Here is a 16,765-nt window from a genome sequence, read left to right on the forward strand (position 1 = left end):
TATTGCAATGCATCTGCCCAACAGAAACTTCCAAAAGAAATGTATGGAAATTCATTGACAATCACATCATAAAAAATTAGAAAATATGTAGATTTATGTTATAAGATGCCAAACAAGAAGCAGATATTAGCGTTTTATCTCCCAGAAACTAACAACTATTATGTTGAAAAACATTCCAGTTGATTTCCAAACAGCATCTAGCCATTTCTCCATCATAAAACCCTCTTCACGCCAGCCTTTAGGCGAGGCAATTGTTCATCTGGAGAAGGATAAACCAGACTGCGATGGCTGGATTTCAATAAAGCTTGCAATGTGAACAGATGGCTTTGATTAATGCGGAGGTTCCAGAAAGGATTTCCCTAGATGCCTCCTCTTTCCTAAATGAGACATTTGTGTGCAAATGAATTGTTTGTCAACTTGTCAACATTAACTCCAGTAATTAAAGGAAAAGTTTTCTGCATTAATACAAAAATGGCACAGGTTTACTGTCCCTTGGCATTTCTCTATCTCAGGTTGAGAACGTTTTTTGAGTTGTTTTTTCAGCTTCCTCTAAAATGTTGTGCCTCTTATACTTATTGTCCTGTCCTTAACATTAATTTGTTCCTCTTATATATATTAAGATGAATCATCCACAATATTATTTCACCAATACAGAATGATGAAGTGTTATGGGTTTAGATAACACTTGATTAATTATTTTTAAATGAACTTTCACCAGCTGCAACATGAAAGGGATGAACACATGAATGCATCAATAATTAGAGTCCCCCCCAATTTTAGGCCATTCCTCATACTTATTACTTTGAATTGTTATTATCTTTTAGTATATTTTTGGTTTATGTATACACGATGGTATTTTCATCTTTATTTAATTACCCTCCACTGCCTCTCCTGTTGTCACTAGTCTTCTTCTTATTCTACTTATTTAGTGCTACCCTGTCATACCATGATAATCTGTGTGACACACACTTGACTGAACTGAGTGATCCTGAATATGTATTCAGATTTGACAAAGACCGAAAGAAAGAGTGTGAGAGAGAGAGAGACAAAGATCAAAACAACGACAATCCAAAAAGCAAATTCTGTTCACTCTTTCGAAATAGATGCTAAAATATGCAAAACAATTGCATCTATCCTTAAATGTAACTTCAGGCACACACATCCTTGTTTAAAAGTTTAGTTATGGCAGATTTTCTTAAAACTTCTCTATGGTCTGCATCTGTGGAATTTGAAAGTCAAACAATGTGATATCCACTAGCTTATCAGTATTATCCCGGAGAGACAACAGAGAGAATCAAGAAAGATTTCTGTGTTGTTCGCATTCCTCATTAAAATATAATGTGCTTTAAGGTGCCTGCTTGAGGTACATCAGGAAGTAAGACAGCAGAACAGCAGAATTCCTTAACTATAAAAAGTTCTGTATACAAAACTCGAACAAATTAACATTGAATAAGATCCCTTACAGTACATTCTGTCATACAATGTTACACAATCCCAAACCCATGTGTGATGTGGCTCTAAGGACTACTGACATTAATACAATTAAATAAATGAATGTGAAGAGACCTTAAATGTTACAGTATAAATAAATTCATTAGTATTTCTAAATAAAGATTGCACATTGCACTATAACAATACTTACTACAACAGATCAAGGTATAGGTTATGAAAACAGTAAGCATGATCAAATAGGTAAATAAATGCACAATATTAAAGATTATTAAAAGATAGATAAAGTACATTGATAAATATAGCAATCATGAAACACTTATTGATTCGAATATGAGAATGAAGAAAACTAATTCAACAGTCTTCTAAAGCAAATGTCCGAAAACCTTATTGCCATACAAAAGATTGGCAGAAGCACTTGGCATGTTGTGGGTCTTAGGAGTTAATCACAGTGGATAACCCTATATGAACAGATGTAAGACAGTAGTAAATACATCTGACATTGTGACAGGAAAATTATCTATTGCATTCATACTGTATGCACTGTTGGTAGAATCAGAGGTTTTGGAGATGGTAATTCATTCATGAATGTGTTTACATGGGCAATGATGCATATCATTGCATATCTTTATTATAAATACCTCGAACAGGATAACTAAGAGACAATATATTATCATCAGTTGGCTTGTTTAATAAATGCCTTTGTTGCTTCTGCGGTTACTCTAAAATAGCCTGTTTGCAACACAGAGGTAATTTGGATAGGGAAATGAAGATTTTTATAACATACACAAATTATTTCTAATAACACCTTCACAGGAATCTGGGTTTATATTGGGCAATTGTGCACGTTAACGCACCCAGTTGCAGTTAGAGGTAGCTTCCCGAAATTAAACTAGAATTAATTAACAGTTTTTTACTCCTCTATACGACTTTACCTGTCCTGGTTTACCTTTCTCATGTTTGTGTGAGGCTGTGATACCGGGAGGCAGCTACAATTAGACACAGTGGGCTGTGTCTCAAGAAAGTACAGTTAGGACTACAGTTCCCTTGGTCTTCTTGAGGATGTCCACAGCTTCAGCGTGAGTTACCCCCTCTAGACAATGTCCATTCACAGCAATGATCTGATCTCCACGTTTCAGCCGGCCGTCCTCTATGGCCGCCCCCTGTAGAGGACAAGAGCAGTCCTTCACCATGCGCATATCAGACATAACAAGCTAAAAACACCATTACACACAGTACACCCAAAAGACAAGAAACTGAACTGAAAGGAAATGTAAAAGCTGATATTACCTACAGTACAGTAATGACAATTGATCACATATACATTTCTGGAAAATAATAGGAAGAATAGCATTATAATAATACATGGGATTTGTATAGCGCTTTGCCTAATGCGCTTCACATAAAATCAGCATAGAAACAAAAAACATAAACGAAAGTCCTAATCCAAGTGCGGAGTAAAAAGGGGGGGGGGGGTTGCGAGTTTAAAATAAGTGAATAAGTGTCAAGTGTTGGGCTTTCGGATGTGACTGGGACAGGAGTTCATTAAGATGTAATGTTTTCAACTACTGAAACATTGTTAAAGTTACAGTACATTAACATAATCCTTATTTACAGGCAGATGTTAAAAAACTCAAAGGCTCCCAACCCGTGTGATCCTTTCCTTAACTGTATATAAACACTTGCCGGTATTTATGAACGTTTTAAAATCTGTGCTGTAGTGAGACAAGCTTTTCGAACCAGGATCCCCATGATATTTCCCTGAAGGATGTTCTCTCACCTTGTCAAAGACAGTTTTAACATAGATGGGCAGGTCTCCGTGAGGGCTGCTGAACCCTCCTACGATGCTGAAGCCCAGGCCTGAGGAGCCCCTCTCCAGAGAGATGGTGTTATACGTACGAGCACTGCGGGGAATAGGAAGAAGAACAAGGTGTATTGCAGGCCATGCTAGTGCTGAACTAGCTCTGCTCTAAATTATGCTGTGTGTGTGTGTGTGTGTGTGTGTGTGTGTGTGTGTGTGTGTGTGTGTGTGTGTGTGTGTGTGTGTGTGTGTATTGTATTTTAAAATGAGATGAATCTGATAATTATTAAAGAGTTTTCTTCAGAATTAAAGTGTATCAACAACACAGTAGTCAGCTTAGGCTTACAAATACTTTTTTTCCAGGTTTATTTTTGTACATTTACTTCTTCCAAATAATATATATAACTATATTACAATTACATTTACCAGGGCTTTTACAGTATCTTAAAATGTATCACTGACTTTAATAAGTGGTCAAAAAACTCAATGTTTTTGTTGAAGCGGAACATTTCCTAGAAAAACAATCAATCTCACAGCAAATGACCAATCCCAGGAAACACTGCAGGTCATTCTGTCCAAAAGTACATTTGTCTCAATTCTTCTCACACATTGGCTGCACTTTCTCATTATTGTCTAGGGAACTGTGGTCTGCCTCTTTCCTTTTTCGGTGAATAAACCAGAAGGGAGCCAGAGTTAGATCATAAAGTATAACGGCAGGAAATTGCTCCTTACCTGAGGTTGTTATGAAAGCGAGGCAGGTTGCTGGGCTGGCCTGACGACCGCGCATGCACATCAGTGTGGTCGTTTGTACTGCAGCCACCAGAACCCGCTGCCACCTAGAAAAAACACACACACGCGCACACACACACGCACGCACGCACGCACGCACGCACGCACGCACGCACGCACACACACACACACACACACACACACACACACACACACACACACACACACACGCACACACACTCAATCTAACTAAACTTATCTGGTAAACCCTGCTGTTTTGACACTGTCATCCTGTACTTATGTGAATACAGTAGAGCAAGAACAATCTAAAAGCTATTGATGTGTAATTCATCTTTTCACACACAATGTTCTTGTCAGTAACAACTAAAATTCTGCTCCTATCATTTTTGCTTTTTTCTCTTGCAACAAAAATGTTTCCAGAGGCTTATTAACATGAAAACAAACACTGGAAATCAGTGTCGGTCACAGTATTGTCTTAGAAGTACAGTATCATGTTCGCATGGAAAAACAATGATAATAATAGGATGACTGACACCATAACCTAAACCTAAATCTACTTTTTTACTGTTGAATAAATAAATAATTACGTCTTAGTGATGTCAAAGTAAACATGATATATAGAGGGTGCAGGTTTGGTTTTCAAACCTTTCAAAAATGTTCCCAATCTAGTGACTCACAGGCGTTTTAGATTACCGACTGCATGTCTCAGTGTCTGTGACATTACCTGCAGACTGATGGTTCCTGTGACCGTCTTCAGCAGGAGTCCAGCTTGGACATGAGTCATTCCCTCTATGGACACTTCATTGATACTGAGGATCCTGTCTCCTATCTGATCGACACACAAAAGTACTTCGATATTTGCAAGGACATTTTATTGAATTGTGGAACATTCATCATTTATTATAGTGCTTATGGTAGAGTGCTTTTCCTAATGCACAACTGAGACGTCCTCTATATATACACTAAATGTATTTCTGATTGTTATAGTCTGAACTATATATTTGAAACATTATGAATAACATCTTTTTTGAGAGGCAGTATTACCTACCTGTAATTGCCGCGTTTTGGCAGCCAATCCATTGGTATCCATGGAAGCAATAAAAAGAGGTACGTTGTCATGGGGACTGCCCATTCCTCCTGCTACACTGATGCCCAGGGAGTCACATGGACCCTACACACACACACACACACACACACACACACACACACACACACACACACACACACACGCACGCACGCACGCACTCACGCACGCACTCACGAACGCACGCACGCACGCACACACACACACACACACACACATACACACACACACACGCACACACACGCACACACACACACACACGCACACACACACACACGCACACACACGCACACACACACACACACACACACACACACACACACACACACACACACACACACACACACACACACACACATTTTAGACCTCGATAGACAATATCAGTGAATCACATGGCAGACTGCACATTAGATAAGCAGTAAGGCTATTTATATCTTTGATTTCGAGTTTCTCATTTGAAGTAAAATATCAAAAGATCACGGGTTTAAGAATAATATGCCAACCTTGAAAAAAATATAGATGAACATCTAAAGGTCTCCAATTGTCTTGGGCACTTACAAAGAAAACCATTTTATTTCAAGATTTTGTGCCTTACCTTTTGTATTATTATTGTTCTTCTCTCAGGGAAGTCTTGAAAGGCTGTTGGAGGTGTATCATAACACATTAGGCCTAGAGATTTTAACAGTATTGTTTCCACTCAAAGTAAATTGTGATTGAAGCACAAGAGTTAATAAAGATATGCTTTCAGAGCACAAGTACAACTCACAATAGCTCCCTGTTTTATGATCTGTCTCCCTCTGGTGGCCGAGGGAAGCATCACATCCACTTGGGGGGGTCAGGGTTGAACAGTCAGAGTCTTCACTCTGGGTAAAACACAACTTATAGTACTCCTAGGTTCACAAAGTGCTACTGTTAAAATAGTGCAAGAAAGTAATAGTGTAATAACACAGACACAGAGAGCCACAGGAAACAGCTTACCAGGCTCTGCTGTGAGTACTGCAGCCCCGCTTTAAAACGAGCCACTTCCAGGTGCATCGCTTCACTGCAACTCTGAGAGAAAAGTGACACATCTCACATAAGATGGTGAATCTCGAAAAGCAAATCTATAACTCTCTTCTTTGAATTTGTATGTGACAGTGTGAATGTGTCAGACCTGTAGAAGCTTGTGTGCATGTTCCTGCGATGCTGCACGGACATCCTCCCCATTGATTGACAGAATCTGGTCCCCTAGCAACAACCTGCCATCTGAATCTGCTATGCCTCCTCTGATGATATCTGACACAAAGATGCCCGTGTCATTACTGTTGAGAGAAAACAGAGGTCAAACACTGCGTCTGTTCCACACTTGCAGACTGAATTATGTGACCTGTAATCCTGCTGTTTCGCATAACGTCACACTTGATTTATTATTGATTTATTTAATTAGGTATCTATCATTTTTACAATAATGTTCCCTGATGCTACAGGGTCCCTGACCTCTACCTGGGTAAAGGCATTAGAAGTCAGCAAATAATCTCCTTCTTTGATATTTGTAAATGGGAGTCTACAGTGAAAGTATTGCTGTCACCAGAGACATTTCATTATCATACAACTATAAGGGTTATTATTGTTTTTCTATCAGAGGTGCGTCAATTAATTAAAAAGTAAAAATAATCACATTGCTTTCCAAAAGAAAAATTGGAGAAAAATCTAAAAAAAATAAATCAAAATAAATCGCTTAAATGTTCCTAGTTTGTTAAACAATATTAAGAATACATACAGTACCTTTTTCCCACTGTGGTGAACCCTAGCCCCTCTCCAGGACGAGTCCTCAGCTCCAGGCTGAAGACGTCCCACAGGTCCTCCTCGCTGTACGCCTCCTGGTGTCTGAAGACACACAGGCGGACACGCTGTGTGGTGAGCCGCAGCACGCCAATGGCCTCATCGTGAGTGGCCTGTCGCAGGTCTATACCATTTACCTGAAAGGTGTGAGAGAGAGGCAGGAGGTAAGAAGTAGCTTTATTTTTACAACACAGAAAGCAGATTTTACAAATAATGTCAAACAGTGTGTTATCAGAATTGATGGCTTTATTGAAGGCAATCAATCTATAAACATGTCTTTGCTTCAACCAATCAATGTTTTCCCACTTCCTGTTGGCTTTATTTCAGCATCATAGTGTTTTATGTTGGTCATTCTTAACCTGGTACATTCACAGAAATGTTAACTTATGTGCGTTGTCTTAAATAAACTGAACCACATGATTAATATGTTATATTGATATCAGAAGTTGACAACAAAATGATACAAAAATAGTCAATTTAATGGAATATCATCTAATCACTACAGTTTGAGACAGACACTAAAAAACGGTTACTGATTCAGTCAAATGCATAGGAAATGGTTTCTTTGTGTGTGCCATAATACCTCTAGTATCTGGTCTCCGGCCTGCAGCCTTCCATCTCTCTGTGCGGCTCCTCCATAATTTACTTCATGGAGTATTACTGCCCCCTGGTGGAAAAGCAGACAAATATTTACTACAGATAAACCAATAGAGCGACATTAAATAAGCATTGAAGCATTGCATTTCACACCAAACTAAGACTTACAATTCCTGTACAGATGCATCGAGTGTGTCAATAAAGATTCACATGTGTTGAATGAATCACTTTGAAATGGCTGTTCTCACCAGCAGAGTGTCGCATCCTCCTACGATGCTGAGACCAAGGCCTACATTTCCTTTACAAAACTCTATGGTGGTCTCCGTGCCAGACATTACAGGGCAGCTCATGGGGTCAGAAGTTGTGGGAGCTGATATTGGCCAATCAGAACGTCCGGTAGGAGAGGTCTGCATAGAGTTGAGTGATGAAGAGAAGGAAATAGGGAGAGGATCGGGGGAGAGAGAGGCAGGGGAATTAGATGACTGGGGAGGAAGAGAAAGAGAGGGGGAGAGACTCTTGGAGCAGCTGATGGAGAGTTTGACAGTGACCCAATGTTTGAGAATCAAATTGGACACCTGAATACAGAGAAGACAAGCAAGTCATGAATCATTAAATCAGCTCGACCTTGTGTGTGTGTGATTGTGTGTGTGTGTGTGTGTGTGTGTGTGTGTGTGTGTGTGTGTGTGTGTGTGTGTATGTGTGTGTGTGTGTGTGTGTGTGTGTGTGTGTGTGTGTGTGTGTGTGTGTGTGTGTGTGTGTGTTTGTGTACCTTGTCCACTGACAATCCTGCCACAGGTTCATCACCCACTGCAATGATTCTGTCTCCAACCTTTATCCTGCCATCCTGCACCCAGACAGCATCATGAATAAAAAATGGAATACAAGTAAAGAAATGTATAACAGTATCTGCAGCAGAACAATGGAGAGGAAGTTAGATTAAAAATCAAACACACCCTCTGGAAACTATCTGAATTACTGTTGCCTGGGGCCCTACATGAAAGCCTATTAGTGCATGACGACATCACTTTAAAACACGGCAACCATTATCTCAAGGTTACTAATGTTTATATTAATGTAATATTAATATTAGAAACCAGGAATACCAAGAAACTACAGAACTTCACATCATAGCTAACAGCTGTATACCGTCTGTTGTACAGTAAGGAGGTGATTATTACTCCATCTTTTTTCTGATTGGCAAAGTTTAGTCAGGCCATTGAGGAAGCATGGATGCAGAATGATGAAATATTGTGCAATCTATATGCTGCTGGAATAACTCAAAAGTGTGTGTTATCCAGCATTGATAATAATCTTTGACTTAAAAAAAGAACATTCTGGAATGTATTTTGGACATTCACTCCAAAACTACATTCACTCAACTACTTATTATTTGCGTGAGAATACCCATTTTATGCTACTTTATACTTAGGCTCAGCTAAATCTTAGAACATTGCACTTTTTACGCCACAACTTTTTTCCAACAGATATTTTTGTCTTATAATAATCCAATCACACACTTTTGCATATTCATAATAAATAAGTAAGCGATGAGGGTAATTTACACACACTATAGTTTTGAAATTAACAAAAAACACTGAAATGATTGAGATATAGATATATGATGATTATACTACTTGTGATGTCACACCTTACTGACAGTGCCGTCCTGGACCAGGGACCTGACCACCGCTCCGTCCCTGGCCTCCCCCTCTGCCAGGCAAAGACCAAGACCTACGTAGTCCTGTAAGAAAGAAAGAAACTCTTGAGTTAGCAAAGCTTATAGCAGTGCTGTATACAACATCTGTATTCACTATCATATTTACAACGATGTGGGAGTCTGCTATAAGCCAACTGGTTTCTTTGAGCTCTCGAGATATGTGAAGCTGGAGGCCTGAAAATTGTCAATTTCAAGAAGAAGTGAAGGAACTGCACCTGAGGTAAGATGATGTGCTGGATGTCTCTCGGTAATCCTCCACACTCTGTAGAGTCTGCCTGGGAGTCCACTGTATCCTCGCACTCTGTTGTCGATCCCTGTGCCACTGGACCCTGGGCTGATTTATTTCTAGTAAAAAAGAAAGAAAAAATCTGATATCATTCCTGAGCTGACCATCAGACTCTAATATCCTGATTGGGAGAAATGCAAATGCCAATCAGAAACAAAACCTCTGCATGTTACCTGATGAGAATGATCTTGACTTTCGATGGAGCGTTATTGATGATGGTGGAGGCGTTCTGTTGACTTCGGCCGTACAAGATCTGACCGTTGATCTGGACACAAATTCACATCATGTACTGCCATCTCAGCCTTTCCTCTCCGTTATCCCATCCAGCACCACATAAATCTGCCTTTCTGCCATCTTCCTTCGACTCCCCTGCCCCTCTCAGCCATCAACCTCTCCTCTACCTCGATATCATCTCGATTACACGGTTGCTCATTGCTAGAAATCCAGCCCAGGACCAGCCATCCTTCAAATGGTAATTTGTCTGATAAATCTACTGTGCAGGCACTCAACGCTCTCTACTCATCCATGACTCCAACCCACAACCCACTGCTCTCTTTCTGCTGCTCTCAATTTTGACTGTAAGATTTTCTCTCTCTCTAGGACTCCAGGCCTTTCTTGTCCCCCAAAAGTGCGTAAATGTCAACCGTAACTGATTTTCCTTACTGTTCCCATTCAAGATTCCTCCTTACCTCGAGCAGCTCGTCTCCGATACATATCCTCCTATCTAAACCAGCAGGTCCTTGAGGGTCGATTTCCGCCACATGGACACTCATGCGGGCCCTGGAACCATCCTGGTTTCCAGAGAGGCTGATTCCCAGGCCGCGAGCCGCAGGATCCTTCTCCAGCTCAATCATATGGAGCTTTCCTGACAGGCTGCCGTAACGCTGAAGCATTTTTTCTAGGAGGGATAAGAGTAAACAAGGAGAAAAATATGTTGTTTAAGCCAAAAACCAAGTGTGGAATGATACATGTTCCCCCTGACATGTGTAGAGGAAGCATTACAGCCTAAAGGAGCATGTGTGAATTAGTCTGTGTACATGTGTATTAACCTGTGCTAATAAATATTTGAAAATAATCACATTTCAATATTTGTTAATATGCATGATCACATAAACTCCCTCAAGTGTACCCTGAGGGGTTTTCTTTGTTACCGCTATCAGCACTATGGATCAGTGTTTTAATTAGTTGATTTTATTGATCCAAAGGATACAGTAAAGTTCTGGCAGCAATACACAGTGTATGTATGTATATATGTATATATACAGCAAGATGTGATCATGAATGTAAGCAATGCAGGTTTCAAACTTTTAAGAAAATCTGCCTTTGTTTTATGAGGAAAAGGAATATATTCAACACATTTGCTATACCTCAAAATATGCACAAAGCAACTTGATGAGCAAAACCGAGTGTAAACACAAAACTTTGTTTGTTCACAAGAAAATTCCTCAGGGCACTTTTAATGCAATAAGGGCACGAAGCAAAAATAAAGAATGTATATAACTTGAATAACAGCTTTTTTTATGCCAAAGAATACAAAAATGAAAGATAAAAGGCAAACCAAAGTTGCTCTCCCAGAACATAGTGTAGAGAAACAAAATTATTTAGGCTTTTGCATTCTTGGCTCATAACGCATTCTCACTAATGTATGAACATGGCCAAGTATCTCCATAGTGAATGTTATGAAAAATAATTAGATTGAGAGCTTTAAAATAATGAACATTGAAGTACATTTGCATATTGTAAAAAATAAAAAGGTAATTTCTGAATATTGGTGAAACTACTGATATTTTTGATTGAGTTATACAGCTTTCTCTTTTGTAATGGAAAGGTGTAACATGAAGTCTCTGAGCCATAGGGCCCATCACGTGACTGTGTAAAAGTGGCCACATTACAAACGCCACAAAGCTCCTTTTTTAAGGGTCTTTAAGGGATTCGTGTCTAAGTGTTTGTGACGTTTTTATAATGGACACTTACTCCTGCCAGGATCGCCCTCTTCTCCAGCTGCCACTGTGATTGGTGTTGGGACAGTAGTGGGGCTCCTCCGATCCGTTTTATTGGATGTTGTCGAAGGTACCTTGGGAGAAGTTTTGCATTATTGAACAGGCAGAGTTGGAGATGCCTCAGGGGTCCTTTGGGCATGAGTTGAAGCACCCCTGAGGCTTGTTCAGTGTGCTTGATGTAGCCGTGGGATAAACTGACGAACAGGATAAATTAATGAACACAGTTTTAATGTCGGCTAAAAATAACATGAAAGATGACCAGAATCATCCATTATTTTGTAACCAACTTACAAGTGCACAGAAAAATAACTTCAAAAGGAAGTGCTGTCTATTTAGAGAGTTATGCATCTCCACCAAAGAGAAAAACAAAGGGTTTAAACAAACAAGGTAGCTGCAAGGGACTTTGAACTACAAGGGTTCTATCTACAAATAAGCACGTTAATTACTTTTTTGGAAGTTGGTTTAGTGCAAATGCTAATGCAGTCTTTTAAGATGCTGCATACCCATGATAACACCCGCAAACACACTCACACATCAATGTACCAACCTTAAAGGGGGTGGGAGTGAAGGGGTTTGTAGGGGAGACACTAAGGAACAGACTCAGACTCTCTGCTTCCTACAATCATGAAGGGAAACAAATATTTTACCCCACAAAAGATATTCAAAGCTCTTCTCAAAGACCTCAATTATTTTTGGAATACCATGAAGGTGTTAATGAATCATCACTCTATATATAATAAAGTGCATATACAGTATAACATTCTCTATACACTACAGCCATAGTCAGCCAAACATCAGTAACTGTGTGGGAACACAAACTGAGGAAAATGGTTTCACAGCTTGTCATCTGTTAAAGTGAAAACCAAAGTAGCAGTCACGACCTTGAAACAAATAAGTAGGGACTGCTTTTTGAATTTAAATAGATATAGATATACAGTATATATATATATATACCCCATTCATATCAATTTCTACACTGCGCATTACCACTCTCAAAGCGGTAGTATATTTTGAGAGAGAGAATGTACAGTGTAAGTTATCTGGTAGAGCAGTTACCTTGCTGCTGTGTGAGTAACACTGTGGAGTCAGTCTCTCGTGGTTGGCAAGCATAGGGGACTGTGGGCGAAAACACAAAAAGTAACGAAGGCAGGTGAATATCTTTATGAAACATACTGCAGATGCTTCAAATGATGCATCCAATATGTTATACTAAATAGGTTTTTCAGTCAAATAAATGTTTGTTTAACAAGCCTTGTGAACTGTGTACATTATATTGTAATGCCACAAACTCCCACGCAAACATTGCTGAAACTTCTGATGAGTTGTCCAACACAATATAAACTGCAGATTTTCTTTGCACTTGTTGAGTATTATGATTCAGTGAAAGAATCTGGGACCTCAATAAAACAAAACAGAATATTATGTAATCGTACTTGAGTATTCGTTGCACATTGTATGACTAAGCAAGTACTTGTTGTCTGTTTTTCTGAGATGCAGTACCTGAGATCTGTGCTGTCCAGACTGGAGCAGGAAGACCACAGAGTCTCCGGCATGGCGGATGGCCTCCACTGCCTGCTCATGGCTGGCATCTCGTAGGTCCACACCACACACCTTGGCCGAGTCAACATTAGAGACAATTTAGTTGAAAAATTACCTTTAAAAAATCTAGTAATCACATTGATGTGTCAATCCTGTAAATCCAATGTTCACCTTAAGGCAACCCTGCAATGAGAACATACTGTTATCTACAATGACCTTACACATACAAAAAAGCGAAGGCTACCTCAGTAGAAACTATATAGCAAGATCGCAGGGCTAATGGTACGTTTTCTAATGTTTAATGGTCAAATATCGCTAAATGAGATTTCCCACAAGATATATTTCTAGGTATTTAGGATTAAATGAATGTCGTTAAACGGATTTACCCAGTATTGTAATTCAAATATATGTTGGAAAGAGACACAAATGTGCACTATAGTTTGTGCTTAAAACTGTTGCACCCGAGTGTGGCATGGAGGTTTGTTCATCGCATTGTATAAAATCCTGTATTGTATAAAGACGAAAAAGAGCTCAACCTTGGAGTGCATGTTTCCACAGTGCACAAACAGTAAACAGAACATGTATACAGTATATAAATCCATGCTCATTCAACAAACACATAAGCATTAATACACACACACACACACACACACACGCACGCACGCACGCACGCACGCACGCACGCACACACGCACGCACGCACACACACACACACACACACACACACACACACACACACACACACACACACACACATACACACAAACACACTTGCCTTTCCTGGAATTTAAACTAAGTGTGTCTCCTTCTCTATCTCCTCAATGAACATTGCCACAGAATGACACACACACACACACACGCACGCACGCACGCACGCACGCACGCACACACACACACACACACACACACACACACGCACACACACCTCTAGTATCCTGTCTCCAGTCTGGAGGGTGCCATTAAGTGCTGCCGGGCTGTCGGGGCTGATGTGCTTGATGAAGACTCCCCTCATCATCTCTCCACTGCTCAGTCTCCGGCCCATGCCTCTGCCTCCCATTATGCTGATACCCAAGGACTGGCCTGGTGTTCGAGTCAACCGCACACTGGAGCACAAAGCAGAATATAAGGAACATTCACACTCATTGTAGAGCTGAAAGGCCTTCATGCATTGCAGTGATGATTAATGGATGTGCTCTGTACGCCTGAAGAAGAGATGAAGGTCTACTTGGCAAGGAGCAGTACGGCACAAATTCATAAGAAAGAGAACTAAACCAATGGATGTGTTTTTTTTTCTTCTTTGAATCTCTATCCACAGCGGATAGAGTTTCAAATATAAGTCAAAACAAATGAATATAATACATGCAAGTGAGACTCACACAAAAGCTGGTCTTTGCATACAGTGCAGCTTATGTGATTTTATAAGTGGGATACAGTCATAAACGCAATAAATACAGGTTGTGAAAAAACGGTTTCTCTAGGCCTGAGAAATATGAGCATGTTGAGTCTGGTCTATGGATCTCTGGTCTCTCCCCCGCTGTGAACATAACTTGAGCAAACTAGGATTTTAGTAAGCCTTCTTTGGCAGAGAAAGAATAAAAAGGCATCATGGGCAGAGTTTTGGAAAAAAAAAGAGGCAGAAGGATGGAAGATCTGAATAAAATCTAATGGCAACATAAATTAAATCACTGATTCACCTACCTTCTAGGCTGATCCCAAGAAACTGTGGTATGAAAATGAAGCTCCTCTTCTCTGTCTTCTTTACCGTCCACCTTTGTCTCTACCTCCAGCTGTGATATTTTCCCATCCTCACTACGTCTGTCCATTTTCTCCTTCACAATCTGTCCTTCTTTGTTTCCCTCCTTCTTGTTCATGTAAGGTTTTGGAATCAGCCAACTGATGGCAAAAAAACATGCAAACAGAAATAAGATTAAATCAATGTGTGATATTAAATAGAACATTTGTTGATTACAGAACGTCATTCTCTTTGTTCAAAATGTAATAATCATGCGAAAATGGGTGAAAAAAAAAAGCAATCACTTTGAGGCCATAAGTTGTGAGTCAAATACCATTTGTCTGCTTCATACTGGCATAATTCCTGTGGATAACAAGAATTCTCTGTGTACTTTATTCTTTTTTTTAATTCATGACACACTGTGACACATAGCCAGTTGTGATTTATATTGCCAGGCCTTGAAAATATTTTTTTCAAGGATGTCAAGAGCAAAAACACCTGAAATACACATTTTCTGCCAGCGAGCTCACAGTAAGGTAGTATTTTAATGCATGTGTGTTGAAACATACAGTATATACAGTATCTCTTTTTATGTGTGAGTGAGAAAGCGAGGTAGAGAAGGAGAGAATTTTTCATGAATATATTTAACGGCGGAGGGCTGTAATAAGCCCATGGAGGTGAGTGATAGTGGTGCTATCTGCACAGCAGGAGCCTATAGCCAGTTAAGTTACAGAAGAGGGCAGAACAAATGGTTCCACCAGGGCTGAAAGAGACCGGCCAGGAGAGGGGGATTGGAAAATGGGAAAAGAGAAAAAGACCAAATAGAGAGATGAGAGACAGATGTGGACACAAATAGTGAAGAGGGAAGACTAGCAGAGCAAGACACAAAGACAGCATATCGTAAGATAAGAGTGAAGAAAAGGCTGCAGAGAGAAATGGGAGTGAGGGAGGGAGGAGAAAGGCAGAGGCAAGAAGATGGAGCGAAAGCAGGGATAGACAGAAGCGAAACAATTCATTTTCGCTGACAGTCAGCACTGAGATCCATAAGCGAACAGCTAAATATAACTGAGAGATTCAACATTCAGAGAAGCTTTTGCCTTTACCAGAGAGAAGAATGGAGAAGAGAAAAATACGGACTGGAAGGGACTCAAACTGAGCTGGTTGCATACTGAAGTGAAACACATTGTTTCCTTCATGGATACGGTTAATTAAAGTGTCAGATAATAACTCAGAGCATTAGTGTGACTTAAGCTGCCGGGTAACTGAAGTAAGTGATGTGTTAAAGTTATAAAAACACTAGCTGCTATGAAAATCAAAACCCTAAGGTGACCACACGGAGCTCACAACAGGCAGAATGTATGGAGTGTATTTCATCGTCTGAATTCTCTGCAGCAAACACATCAACATGTAATAAAGCTGGAGCCCTGCAGTCTAATAAACCTTGAGGCAGGTTTATTTTGCACTGTGGGGCCTGAGGAGGGATTAGGTGACCATAAATAATAGGCTGAGACCTCTGGATCTTACATTACCTTGAGTCTGGGGCCGGGGTTATGGTAGGGAACGCGGCTGGACCTTTGATTAGAGCTTTGGATGAAGCAGAGCCTCTGACTACTGCTGGATCTGGAGCTGCAGCTTTAAAATTGGCCGTGGCAGAGGCTTTTAGGCTGTATGAAGCTGGAGTGGAGGCTGCAGCTCTGACTGGACCTGGTGATCTCGCTGGGGTCGAGCCGGGTTCTGGAGAAAGGGTTGGCGGGGTCGGTGAGGAGGAGGCGCTGTCTGCTGCGATGGACGCCAGAGGAGGTAAATTCAGACGGACGCGGTACTCATCCACCTGATGGGCTGGGACATAGGTTATGCTGAGGGAAAATAAATGGGGTGGAAAAGAAATGTCGGGGTAGGGTGAAAGCATTTAAAATATGAATATGACTTAAGATTTCCCAATACTTGGTTTCCATATCCCACATTAATTAAACTTTTACCAACAAACAG

General features: G+C 40.2%; 1 protein-coding gene across 2 annotated transcripts in view; it reads right to left on the reverse strand.

The window, feature by feature from the left end:
- Positions 1-71: 71 nt before the first annotated feature.
- LOC307044586 (multiple PDZ domain protein) overlaps positions 72-16,765 on the reverse strand; it is a 37,408-nt gene continuing 20,714 nt past the window's right edge. Inside the window, exons 21-44 of one of the 2 annotated variants that reach the window (XM_079689897.1) lie at positions 16,306-16,632; positions 14,743-14,937; positions 13,970-14,147; positions 13,006-13,116; positions 12,562-12,621; positions 12,053-12,121; positions 11,480-11,579; positions 10,195-10,403; positions 9,679-9,770; positions 9,435-9,564; positions 9,151-9,243; positions 8,272-8,346; positions 7,751-7,909; positions 7,489-7,572; positions 6,849-7,042; positions 6,238-6,385; positions 6,063-6,134; positions 5,851-5,974; positions 5,680-5,723; positions 5,049-5,171; positions 4,725-4,829; positions 3,983-4,086; positions 3,230-3,353; positions 72-2,612 (exon numbers count right to left, since the gene is read on the reverse strand). In XM_079689897.1, the coding sequence (XP_079546023.1) occupies positions 2,466-2,612; positions 3,230-3,353; positions 3,983-4,086; positions 4,725-4,829; positions 5,049-5,171; positions 5,680-5,723; positions 5,851-5,974; positions 6,063-6,134; positions 6,238-6,385; positions 6,849-7,042; positions 7,489-7,572; positions 7,751-7,909; positions 8,272-8,346; positions 9,151-9,243; positions 9,435-9,564; positions 9,679-9,770; positions 10,195-10,403; positions 11,480-11,579; positions 12,053-12,121; positions 12,562-12,621; positions 13,006-13,116; positions 13,970-14,147; positions 14,743-14,937; positions 16,306-16,632 (3,067 nt within the window). In that variant the 3' untranslated portion in view covers positions 72-2,465. Of the gene's footprint in view, positions 2,613-3,229; positions 3,354-3,982; positions 4,087-4,724; positions 4,830-5,048; positions 5,172-5,679; positions 5,724-5,850; positions 5,975-6,062; positions 6,135-6,237; positions 6,386-6,848; positions 7,043-7,488; positions 7,573-7,750; positions 8,078-8,271; positions 8,347-9,150; positions 9,244-9,434; positions 9,565-9,678; positions 9,771-10,194; positions 10,404-11,479; positions 11,580-12,052; positions 12,122-12,561; positions 12,622-13,005; positions 13,117-13,969; positions 14,148-14,742; positions 14,938-16,305; positions 16,633-16,765 lie in introns of both variants that reach the window. The other variant, XM_079689896.1, reaches the window with a different exon arrangement.

The sequence above is a fragment of the Notothenia rossii genome, assembly GCF_949606895.1.
Source record: "Notothenia rossii genome assembly, chromosome: 1".
Taxonomy (NCBI): Eukaryota; Metazoa; Chordata; class Actinopteri; order Perciformes; family Nototheniidae; genus Notothenia; species Notothenia rossii.